This window comes from Polyodon spathula, chromosome 1 (genome assembly GCF_017654505.1).
Source record: "Polyodon spathula isolate WHYD16114869_AA chromosome 1, ASM1765450v1, whole genome shotgun sequence".
NCBI lineage: Eukaryota > Metazoa > Chordata > Actinopteri > Acipenseriformes > Polyodontidae > Polyodon > Polyodon spathula.
Window position 1 is genome coordinate 69373736 of NC_054534.1, and position 12316 is coordinate 69386051.

Genomic DNA, 12316 nt, shown 5'->3' on the forward strand with positions numbered 1-12316 from the left:
TGTTATTGTTGTTTGTGGAACAGTCTGTATATAAACCGGGTTGGCCTGTTCTAACAAGTATTTAACTCCTGTATGCCATTTTCTTCACTTATGCTTGCATTAACAAGTTTTTCTGGAGCTGTACAACATGGGTGGCCTGCACTAGGCTAACGGTCTGTACTGTGACAAAATTTGGGAAAAGGATAACTGCCCTTATTATTTTTCAAATAGTCTTAAGGCAATAAACATGAAAATGTTTCTATACAATTGCATGTTCTTACAGAGCTAGATTTCATACAAACTCTCTTAATGTACAGAATGATGAACCCACCTGCTGCCTGCCAATAAGAATCAGCACGAGTGCCATTAGCACATAAGCAACATAGGCAAAAACAGAAAAGCAGCAGTCCATACCAGCTTTAGAGAAGAGAAAGTGCTGAATAAATGAATACATGAATGGTGGGTTATTTGATCCTGTGGAATACTTGCAACTGTTAAAACAAGGACTTACAAAAAGCAACCTTAGCACACAATTCATCAGATGTCTTGCACAATGTGTTTAATGCCTTCCAACTGTGATGATTGCAGTATCTCTGATTTTGGGGTGTGTGCAGACTGCAACTAACTGTCCAATCAAAGCCAGTACTGTTTAGGAAATAATGACTGGTGTGATTGTCTATTCAGTGGGTATGAGCTCTGCTTACTTACTGGACAAGTATTAGATGAATATCTTGTAGGTTCATACTTTACAATTTGATGTCACACTAGAAATACAAACTGATTCAAGAGGGTTGAGGGTCTTTATTGTAGCACATGAGGTGGAAATATATCATTTAAGGTATTCAGCACCTAAACATTGTAAATATAAGCAACATAAACACATCGCTCAGCAACCTTAACGTTCTTGTCTCGCATCCATCAGTGCCCTCTGCTGGTACGATGCAGCCTTGTAAACTCTGAACCTAATGCTGTAGTCCAAAATTGATATGAATATACTGAATATGAACAAATAGATGTCATATAGATGCCACTGTATATACCGTTAGCATTTTTTTAAATTGTATTCAAAATTAATTCATGAAAGAACAGGCTTGAAAACACTGTTTATCATGTAGTTATAAGTGAGATTTATGGAAATTAAACTGAAATGACATGTTTCTATCTACCACTTGTACTGATTTGAATCAATGTTAGTTTCCATCATAAAATATTAGAACTGAGACTCTGTCAGTCCAAATGATGGTTCCCAGTAGGCAGGAATCAGTACATCCATAGGAACTATTTGAACAGAATACAATAAAGAGTGATATCATGATTTATTTAAAAACATTTTATAAAAGTAAAGCTATACTCAATCTACCAAAACACATTTTTACAAACAACATTCAACTCTTTCAACACTGCAGACCTGTATACAGGTCTAGGAAAGATCATTTAGCTCTAAATTGTAAACCAGCTAACTGATATATATATATATATATATATATATATATATATATATATATATATATATATATATATATATAAAAATTTAGGCCACTCCAAGTCGATACTTGTTTTAACGTCATATCTAAAGCCAAACTTTTGGTAGATAAATTAAGGAAAACAGGGAAAAGAAAGGAATGAATAAATAGATTGTGCAAAATAACCTCCTTTTTTTAAAAGCATGCAAGAGCTGTTAAAAGTTTACAGCTGTAAAGGGTTGGTTTGATCAATTAATACTCTGCTAGGCTAGGTCTCAAATAAATTTTTTAGAGCACAATACAGCAAAGGGGTTGCACGTAACAAACAAGGTGCCATTACTATTTATACATACTGGTGTGCCCAGACTTTTGTATGGCTGCTGCAGGCTGCAGGGCAGTGTAATGTATGAAGTAGGAAGATTGCGAAGATCAGCCTCAAGTGGGGTTATTTTCTTATGTCCTTTTTCTTCTTGGACACACTTGACCTCTGGAGCTTATATACCTTTTGAGCTTCAACGCGCTCCTCTTCCAAAACTTCCTTATCATCCAGGACCTCCAAACCTGGGATCTGGCTGATAACATACTGTCTGTGTGGGAGACAGGAAAACACACAGTCATTACAGTCATGCAATCACCAAAGAACCAGAAATCTAATCTAGTCAAGTTCGAGTTGGTGGTGGTGGTGGTGGTGGTGGTGGGGGGGGGGGGGGGGGGGGCGGGGGGGGGTTGAAAAATTTTTACTGAAAGGGTACTGACTTCCGATACCCCATACGTAATGGACATTATCAGATGACTGATGCAGACTCCTTCCATTAAAATAACTTGGTGCAGCTTCATTGTTCATCATACTGAGAATTCTGAAAGATGAAAGAGCTTGCTGGTTCAAATATTCATACCACAGAATTTATTTTCACTGCATGGCAATTCTGACAACTATAACCATAATTTGGGAGATAACATAAAAAAAAATGACTAGACATGACATTTCTATTGCGGTGCAGATTTTGATCAGAAACAAATGTCCACTAGGCTTTCATTTGGGTATTACAAGATTTCAAATTGCCTCAAAGCAAGAAAGCCAAATTTAATTTTTTTTTTTATACAAACCAGTTCTCAAATGTTACTCGAATGCACCATCTCTACTAAATCCAATAAAGCACCCCATACATGGAGATGTTAAAGCTAGATACCACTGGTTACCTGATGTTAGGGAACTTCCTTCTTACTTCTTCGACAAATGTGGGCAGGTTTTTTATTTTGTTTTTGTTTACCCACACCGTCGTGACACTGGGCATGAATGGGAATTTCACATGTGACGTGTAGTTGTTGCAGTCCAGAATCAACGTGGTGAGCTTCTCCAGCTCTCCCAGTAGAGCTGGGCTCCGTTGATATTGCCACTAAAGAATAACAACTGTTGCATTGACCTGAAACTGTATTCAGACCCCGTCACTTCCCATAGTCATAGACAATTCATTTAAACAAACAAGAGTTCCCTCTAAAATTGTAATTGATTTTTTACATGCTATGTTTGACATGCTAGACTGTATATATATATATATATATATATATATATATATATATATATATATATATATATATATATATATATATATATAGAGAGGTATATTGAAATTTAGAATAACTGCCTTTTTTGGCGCCACTGTGTAGCAAATAGTCTGTGGCCATTTGTAACAGGGCGAGGGAACAGTATTGTTTGCTTATTGTTAGAACGGGGTCTCCCCCTCCGCCCCTGTCTTATTGTGTTTGTTTATTGTGATTTATGTATTGTATTTATGATGACGAAAGCCGTCTTACTGTGTATTTATGTATATATGACGGCGAAGCGCCATGTTGTTTTGTTGTTTTTGTTTGGTGTGTTCTGGCAGAGACAAGGGATCAGCTTGTCCTCTACCAGGAATAATTAAAAAACCTTGTGCAGAAGGTGGCCATCTCCCGAATTAATTAAGTGATTAATTTGTTGCTAATCGGGAGATGGTCATCTGCATAAAAGCCTGCAGCTCTCTACCCCCTCAGAGTGGGTGTTCAGAGGAGGATTGTGAGGAGTATCTAGTGGAGAACGAGAACGAGAACGAGAACCTAAAGTAAAAACAGGAACAGTGAAGGCGATCTGCCCAGCCTGACCTGTGTTTTCGAGTTTGTGATTTATTTTGTTTAAATGTTTATTTTGCACTGGGAGTAGCGATTTTGTAAAACCTTTCAATTTATTTTTGTTTGAATAAACGGAGCACAGCGCGTCTTTTTTCCTGCAGTACTGATGTCAGTATTTTTGTTCCTGCTTCAGGACTGACGTCACCACAATGCCAGCCTGTCACACCATTTTATTAGGAACTGAAAAGAAATAAATCATTGTATTATGCACAGGAGTTGGACCGTGTTCTGTTAGGGCCTAGAGTTATCTGTTAGTTATAATGGCTATGATTGCTTGCATCTGTATTAGGGACATCGCCGAAGACCACTTAACACACACTCCTTGAGGAAGCCTTGGTAACCAAACCAAAATGTTGAGATTAATCTAAAATACGATCCTCGAGCGGCTCCCTTGCTAAAGGAACGACCACAAGTGAGTCACAGTCAGAGGAACACAGGTTTGAATGCTGGTTGTTTCAAGTCCATGGGGATTCCACAATGAGCTTCAGATTGGCAGTGGTGCTCTTGCATATTAGGAAAGCAAAATCGGACTCTTTCTTCTAAATGCAGAACAGCAGACACTGCTGGCCAGAGCGGACACCTGCAAGTCTGGCCTTTGTCCTCCAGTGGCCAGTAGGACACCCACTGACCTTTAGCTCTCCTGAGATCGGTGTGAAGTAATTGGGCACTCTAAAATTATATAAAGAAAAAAGTAACAAATGAATATAAAATATAGTTCTAACAGGTATGTAAAGGATACTCCTCCAGGAGATTGTAGCTCAGGTCCAGTACTTCCAGGGTGTCTTGGTGCTGGAGTATTGAGCTGTAGGGGATCTCTTCAAGGTCCTGGTAAGCAAAGGACAGGTACCGCAATCCCAACATGTAGGAAACCAGACAAGTACAGCCTACAGCCCTCAATCACAAACTGCCTGAAAAGACAATTATATATATTCATTAGCGGATTCTTCCTTTAGGTTTATGTACTCAGTTAAACATTTTAATTGACTCAATTCTTCTTCCTGCCATTTAAAATCGCTGTGTATATCATATTTTGTAATTTCATTCTGGTGTACCAACTGTGTTTAGAGAGAAGACATGCTTAAAAACGACACTCAAGCCACAAGAGTGTTTTAAATTTCTGAATATGATGACAGTAACAGAAAATGATATGCAATGGGAATCATAGCGAGATGAATATTACAATTATTAAGATAACTAGGATATTTCAGACTCCTACCAAGCTGCACTTTAAATGACCATAGAAACAAAGCCCTGTCCACATGTCAGACTTTATGTAAAAAACTATAATTTATACCATAATAACAAACTTGACTTAAAGGAGACTGGTTTTGATTCATTCCAGTGATCATAGTCACTCAGTGTAAAGCTGAAATGTGCTGTGAGAATGTGTGATCTGTTAGAATGTATCTACTGTAATGAAACCTATAGCTAGCACATCCAACGAGGCAGAATTTATCTAAATCATGCAATTAGTTCCTTAACAGAAAATGTTATTTCATCAGGAATTTTGAGGGGGGGGGATGTTGCATTTTTGTATGCTTGACTGTAACACTAGACTAGAACAATTCAAACATAATTTCCCGTTACTTTTTTTAAAATTTACTTTTCTATAATGTACAGAATGATTTTGTTAGATTTGGTTTGACGATTATGTCTGGTTTGTCCTGTACTAGAAATAATTTTAGATTTGAATTTGGCTTAGCAAAGAACCCATGACTTTGATCAATTTTAAATGGCTTGCGTTACGACAACAACCTCACTAGTATATTACATCTATATTAAAGAAAAAATAATACATGGTTTGCCATAGTTTGAAAGAGTTTATTTACTTGTTCTTTACTATATTTTGCTATTCTTTTACTACAGTATGACACACTTACCCCTAAATAAGGAATCAGTAATGGTAATAGGGTATATACAAAAATAAGTCAATGTAAAGGTTTAACAAGTAAAACAATTACCAGTGTGTGTGTGTGTGTGTGTGTATATATATATATATATATATATATATATATATATATATATATATATATATATACCCCACCCCACCTTATTTTTAAAAGTTTCAAAGGAAAGAAAAGAACAAGCCTAGTCTCCTGTGCACAGCTCTCTCCCGGGGTAACCCTCTGCTGCAAATTAAAGCTTTTCATGGCAAGAAGAGGTATCACAAGTAGAAAGCATGATCTGGATAATTCCACTTTAACCCTTGCTATTATGCAGGCTGAATACTGCAGGGATGGAGTAGGAGGGAAGGAAGGCATTGGAATTCTATATGACAGATGTTTACTAACAGCAACATTTTCTATTTGCCTATTTTAACACTCTATGCTAGATTATTATATATATAATATATTATATATATCTATATACGTATATATATATTATATATATATATAATATTCTAATATAAGTCACAGAAACAAAGAAACCCACAGTATATGTTGGTTCTGATTTGCCTTCACTGAATTTGATCCTTCATATTGCTTAAGGATCTGCAAGTAAAAAGGAGTTAGGGTGATAGCAGTCTTCTTTCTGAGCCAGTACTCCAGGGTGGTGTTAGGGGACATTGTGCTGCAAGGAGGTTCTGTGTTTTGCAAAAAAAGAGCAATAAACACAATCAACACAACTATGTCCTGGCTAATTCTAAACAACTAAAATAAAATTAAGTTTTCCACAGTCCTAGTAAAAAGGGGAGAGGATAAAATGTTGCAACTGAGGTACAAGAAATGTATTAAACATTTTGGTCTCTTATTTTTATTTTTGTTCTGTTTTGTTTGTAAATGTTTTGAAACAGGAGAATAAGCTATAGATTATTAGCCTATTCGAGGAGCACATATTGTACAATTAACCTAAACCTTTTTGTGGTAGTTTATACTCAAGTACTGTATGTAGAATTCTATTGTAGGAGGAAAGTAAAGCTGTCATATATTCTACTGTAGGAGGAAAGTACAACAGATAGCCCTAGGGGTTTTCATGCAGAACATGATCTATGCGAACAAATCACATGGGAACAAAGGGTAACTCAGTCACAACATTTTCTAGAAGAGGATTCAAAACAATGAAATGTTCCATTCACAGTTAAAAAAAAAAATCTAAATAAATTAAAAGCAATGGGTATGTGTTAGAGCAAATTCTATTTTTGGAGGTTGATGCACTCAATCTATCCAGCCAGAATATGCCACAACTGGATTTTATTGGAACCTTTTACAGCACCAGGAAATGTTTATCCCTGGATTAGGACTGAAATAAGTGAGGGAGATTCCCCACTGTGTACTGTAACTGTATATACAGGGCTGGCATAAATCACTGTTTACAGGGATGAAACAAGAGGTAAACTATTTGCATAACAAATTAGTCAGTGCAGTAAACAATACCAAATCCTTATCATAAACCCAGTGCTATATTAAAAAAAAAAAAAAAGTGATTGGGGTGTCAGCCATTAAACATTTATGATGAAACTAGTAGAATCTTCTGGAAATTCCACTTTGGCTGTTACACAAGATCACTTTATGTTATATTTTATCTACACAACCTTCAACTGACAGCTCTGGTATTATATAAACATTTCCATATGCTGTATTTACTAAACAGGCAAAAAAAAAAAAAAAAAAAAAAAAAAAGATAAATAAATAATTCAAAGGCTGTACTAGATTTCAATTTTAGGTGTCAATTATTTATGCGAATATTTTTTTTTTCCCAGATCACTGAAACACCCTGAACAAACAACAGACCAAGAAGTGAAATGGTCCATTTCTGCTTTCTGCATAGGACCCCACTCTTCTTTCCACTTTAGATCATGAATTGCAGTTTCTGTATTGTCAAGTGATTGCCTTTCACGTTTAAAAAAAAAAACAACAACAACAAAAAAAAAACATAAAAATAACCTGTAAACATGACAAAAATTATATACAATAAAAACGATAACAAACATATTACGATCTACAAACATACATACTGCTTCAACAAATTACGTTTTTTAAGCGAGGTATATTAAAATAAATTAAATTAACAATAGGGCATATAAATGAAAATGTAGCACTTTTGTGGGGCAAAACAAAACACAGGTAACTTTCCCAGTTGTGGTGTTTTGGGTTCCAGTCTTTAGACATGTACAAGCAACTAACTTTTTGGAAGTTCCACTGCGGGTTACACGTGATCACATTTGGTTACTCACTAAACAAAGAAATCCCCAAATAAAAATCACTGTCCTCGTCACTTTCTATTATCTCCCTCCTCCCCTAAAAACAGGTTACGTCATTGTACTTCCCACACGACCTGCACGTAAACATCCCGAAAGTGCACGCCCCTCGATACTCTGATTGGTTTCACATTATCCCTCCTGTACATACTGTACCTATGACGTAAGAGCGTTGACGGGTTGGCTATAAAAACTCTTAGGGAAGGCGAGCAGTCATTTTTTTTATATGCAAAGCTGAAAGACGACATTAAGATTTACTGAACAAGACGAGAGTAATAACTAGCAGCCCGAGAATGTCATTTTGGAGAAGCCACGCAGAGAAAGAGAAGAAAATGGTGTTTTCGCCTGAAAGAGTGGACGAACGAGTTTTTACCCAGAAGAAGCAGCTTGTTGATCTTGTGTTCGACGTAACATTGAACAGGAACAAGGCATCAAATCTACGCTTGAACCACATTCAAACCAGCTAACCAATAGTAAGTATTGTGTTTTTTTTTTTTTTATATTATTTATATATTTTTTAAAAAAAAATGTATTTGTAATTATATGTTGAGACAAAAACTAAGCGATTGGTATTTATATTTGCACACGATATACTGCAGGGCTGTGTTAGAAGGTTCGTTCGCTAGCCAGGGATAGGATTGTTTTAAACCTTTTGGTTTGTCAGACGCCATTCACATACTGTTTAACAGAAATCGTTTTATAATGTGTGAATACTGTAAATCACACATTAAATGTCGCTCACATGCAACATTTTTATTTGCCTAATCCATATTACTTAAACAAAAGTTGTTGTATTAAAATTCACCCAAATCTTTATACGTAGCAACTCTGTGTGCCGCTGCCGTGTGTGGAGCAGGGTATTATCCAAAACACTTGTTAAATGTTATTATTAGTCGTAGTCGTAGTTAAATGTGTCTGACTGATACCTGATTGGAACGGTGACTGTTAAGTTAAATTTGTTTTGCCTAGTCCGCTGTAGTTAGTGCTGCCATGCAAGTTTACTCACAAGCAGCATCAATTACGTGCAAGTAAACAACGTGTATTTTTATTTACATTATAAAAACATGATTCATGTTCTACATAATGCATTTTTAAACTACATGTACATGTTTTTATTACATTTATATAGCTTACCTGTAAAATAATAGGATTTTCAATCAGATAAACAGGTAGGCATGGAAATTATGCAAATTAGTACCATCGAAGGTTCGAACCTTTTTTCGGTAATGTGTTCCGAACCTTCGAAGGTTAAAATGTGCACTTCGTTGCAGCCCTAATATACTGTATACGTTAACAAAGTTGGCTAGTTTTAGGCCTTTACAGATACTTAAAAAAAAAAACCAAAAAACTAATTGCCTGTAATTTTTGTGTATCTCAATAAATATTTTGTATATTACATGCTTAACAGGGTGGAAAATAAAGTGGCAAAAACTGGAATAACAGAGTAGAGTAGAATTGTGAATGTTTTTGTTAATATTCTCTCGTTTCTTTCCCCATCTGTCTGCTCTTCTCCATCAGAATGATCTAGCTGGAGACCATGACTCCATACACCACTCTTTGGCACTGTCCGGGTTCACATCTCTGCCCACTGAAATTGCTAATGCCAGGCAGGAATCTGATTGAGAGTGAGGGAGATAGCTCCCTTTCCCCAGTAGAAATGAATGATGCCCTCCTTTCTGGAAACAAGTCTGGAGGAAAATTCCAGAGTACACTGGTGTTCCGACCTTTCCAGCTAGCGATGTCCCTCTTTAGAGGAGCATTTTCTCCCATTGCAAGCCACTGGACGACTGCCATGGAGTTCATATCAGGAAGAAAACTCTTCCCATCAGGGAAGGCTGCCCACCACATTCCAGAATACCTTTTCCCCCAATATCGTAGTTATGCTTTTTGTGGAAATCCCCTTGGAGAGTCCATGAATTGCAAAGATAAATTCAGCCTACAAGATGTAAGGTGGGATTTTCGCAGCGAGGAGGAGGAGGAGGAGGGAGAGAAGCAGTGGGAATCTGGGCTAGAGGATACAGATTCTGAACTTGAAGAGACTTGTGATTGGCTGGAAGTAGACTCGGAAGATGACTGTTACAGCTCTGATTCTGAAGATGAACTGGACTTGGATTCTGACTGGGAAATTCAGCCAGTTGTGTTTAAAGTCTGTGCCTCACCAGTGGAAAAAGATTCATTTCACAGGGTTCAGAACAGCCAGTCTGCTCTTTCAACTGAGCAGGAGGATAAGGTGGAGGAAGATGATGATTCTGATTGGTCAGACAATTCTGAGGAGTCAGATTGGGATGATGACTCCATAACAAATGGTGATTCAAAAAGGAATTCAGAGCTTTGGGAATCTTTCTTCCACAACGATGACCCTTATAACCCCATGGGATTCTCAGCACCCTGTAGAATGGGGCAAGACTCCAGGGAAGAAAAGAGGGGAATGGGGAGAGAGACACCAGAGTTGAGACTGGAGACCGATGGAGCAAAGGTTGAAGATGACAAAGAGGAGCCTAGAGAGTGCAAACACAAAAAGGTAAAGGGTGTAAGAGAACGGGGGGTTTAAGTGTTGTTTCATGATGAATGTATACACAGTTGTAATTCTGCTGCAATCCTGATGCAAGAGAGAGAATAGGGGAGTCTGAGTCAGATCTGAGTGTGGTGCTAATAATGGTCTATAATATGAATGGATATCCTGGGAGGATGACGTATGTAATCTTGGTGGGGAGTGAGTCAGCTTGTTCCTTATGAAACATACATGGAATGTAATTTTAGCCTGCTGCCATAGCAACAGGCTTCTGTTTACACAAGCAGTTACAAAATCCTAAAATAAAGGGGGCTTTTTTAGTTGTGTGTGTTTTTTTTTTTTGAATAACCAAACAGATTTAACAACCAGCATATTATGTTGGCAAGGTCTTCACCAATAAATGCAATAAAAACGAAATACTTAGGGTTTTTTTTTTTTTTTAAACTGTTAGTGGAGTAGAAGTGTTTTAACTGCAATAATACATGTTTTAACTTCCATGAAAATGTTATTGTATGGGCATAACCAAAATTTGAAGATGCATATAGGCAAAAAGACAGTAGTTAAATTGTATTATCCAGTATTTGAATAACCGTATCTATCTCTCAGGTGAGATTCAGTCTGGCGGTTCAGGTGCACCATTTGCCAGAGTGTGCATTTGATCACGCTGCTCGGAGTGGAGCATGCTGGGAAGAGATGGCAAGAGACCGCCTGCGCTTTCAGAGAAGAGTCCAACAAATTAGCGAGCAGATTGACTGCTGCCTGCAGTCAGAGCACAGAGAGAGAGTCTGGAAGAGGCTGCAGTCAAACCCTGTGTGAAAATTCTGATTTGCGATGGGTCAAAATTGCTTCAGTTTAGAATGCTTTAATTTAATGTTTAAACAAACACTAAAGTTAGTTTTATAACTGTTTAAAAGCACTGCTATAAATTAAACATTTTGCATCTCTATTTTTGTTATTGTTTGTATTTTAGTCTCTGAAATTCTTTAATTTTTGTACAAGATGTTTTTTTTTTTCTATTTCCAAAAATATTTAATGTAAATAAAATAATTTAAATCACAGTATTTGTTTTATTCTTGATTTGTGTGTAAGGTTCTGTGCCAGGGTAACATGTTTTGCTAGGACCTAAAGATCCATAACCATCTTATATGCTGTGTAGTTGGATATGGAATAAAAATGATATACCAGCCTTATGTACATTTGAATGTGTTCTTTACATGACGGGATGGCTGAGTCATAAGGTCCCCAGACCAGGAAGCTGACCGAGGCAGACAGGTACATGCGAGTGAAAGCGCTGAAACACATGTATTTATTTAAACAAAAACAACGCACACAGAGCAAAATAAAGTTGAAACAAAAACAAATCTTAAACAAAATATACCGCCACCAAACAAGCACGGTGCTTCCTGCATATGTATCAGTTGTTTTTACTTTGTTTTGTTTTTTACCCGTCACTCGCACACGTTCAAATCATTGGTAAGAAAGAGGAATGCAATGAAACAGTATTTTAAATAAGTACCTATTGGGTTATAGGCCCTGTCCACACTATACCTTTAAACCATATTAGTTGCCTTTTAAATGAGCTTAAAAGTGCTAAATCTGGTTATTGTCTACACTACGCAGTGTTTAATACCGTACTCAAGACCACCTTGGTGTAGTGTTTTCAGGTGCGTGGGGGGAAAAAAGTAGTACGCAGTGCACTGCGCTTGCACATGCATGCCTAAACAACTTATAAACGACTTCTGCTTTGAAAACACAGAAGTGCCTGTTCAAATCTACCTTATCCTGGTTTCGGTCTTTTTCCTCTTTTTAAATTTAATTTATCATATTGTTCTACCATCAAGAAAATTCTGTGCAAATATTTGTTATATGCAAGACAGTGGTCGTGAATTGTTTTTTTTTTTTTTTCTTTTTGGAGAAATTGATTGATTGTCTCCTTGGCGATCTGATTCAAGCATTCTAAATCCTAAAAAGTATTGACAATATCGACCCAAGGGA

At 36.8% G+C, this 12316-nt stretch overlaps 2 protein-coding genes across 2 annotated transcripts; one reads left to right on the forward strand and one right to left on the reverse strand.

The window, feature by feature from the left end:
* Positions 1 to 1519: 1519 nt before the first annotated feature.
* Positions 1520 to 4515, reverse strand: LOC121298445. The gene is made up of 4 exons (XM_041225599.1): positions 4351 to 4515; positions 2643 to 2822; positions 2226 to 2299; positions 1520 to 2033 (listed from the first exon to the last, which is right to left on the reverse strand). The coding sequence occupies exons 1-4, from the start codon at positions 4470 to 4472 to the stop codon at positions 1888 to 1890; spliced, it is 522 nt and encodes a 173-aa protein (XP_041081533.1). The 5' UTR covers positions 4473 to 4515; the 3' UTR covers positions 1520 to 1887.
* A 3507-nt stretch (positions 4516 to 8022) lies between these two features.
* Positions 8023 to 11264, forward strand: ppp1r15a (protein phosphatase 1, regulatory subunit 15A). Its single transcript, XM_041260753.1, has 3 exons — positions 8023 to 8282; positions 9328 to 10330; positions 10928 to 11264. Exons 2-3 carry the CDS (start codon positions 9347 to 9349, stop codon positions 11135 to 11137), a joined length of 1194 nt encoding a protein of 397 aa, XP_041116687.1. The 5' UTR covers positions 8023 to 8282; positions 9328 to 9346; the 3' UTR covers positions 11138 to 11264.
* The last annotated feature ends 1052 nt before the right edge of the window (positions 11265 to 12316 follow it).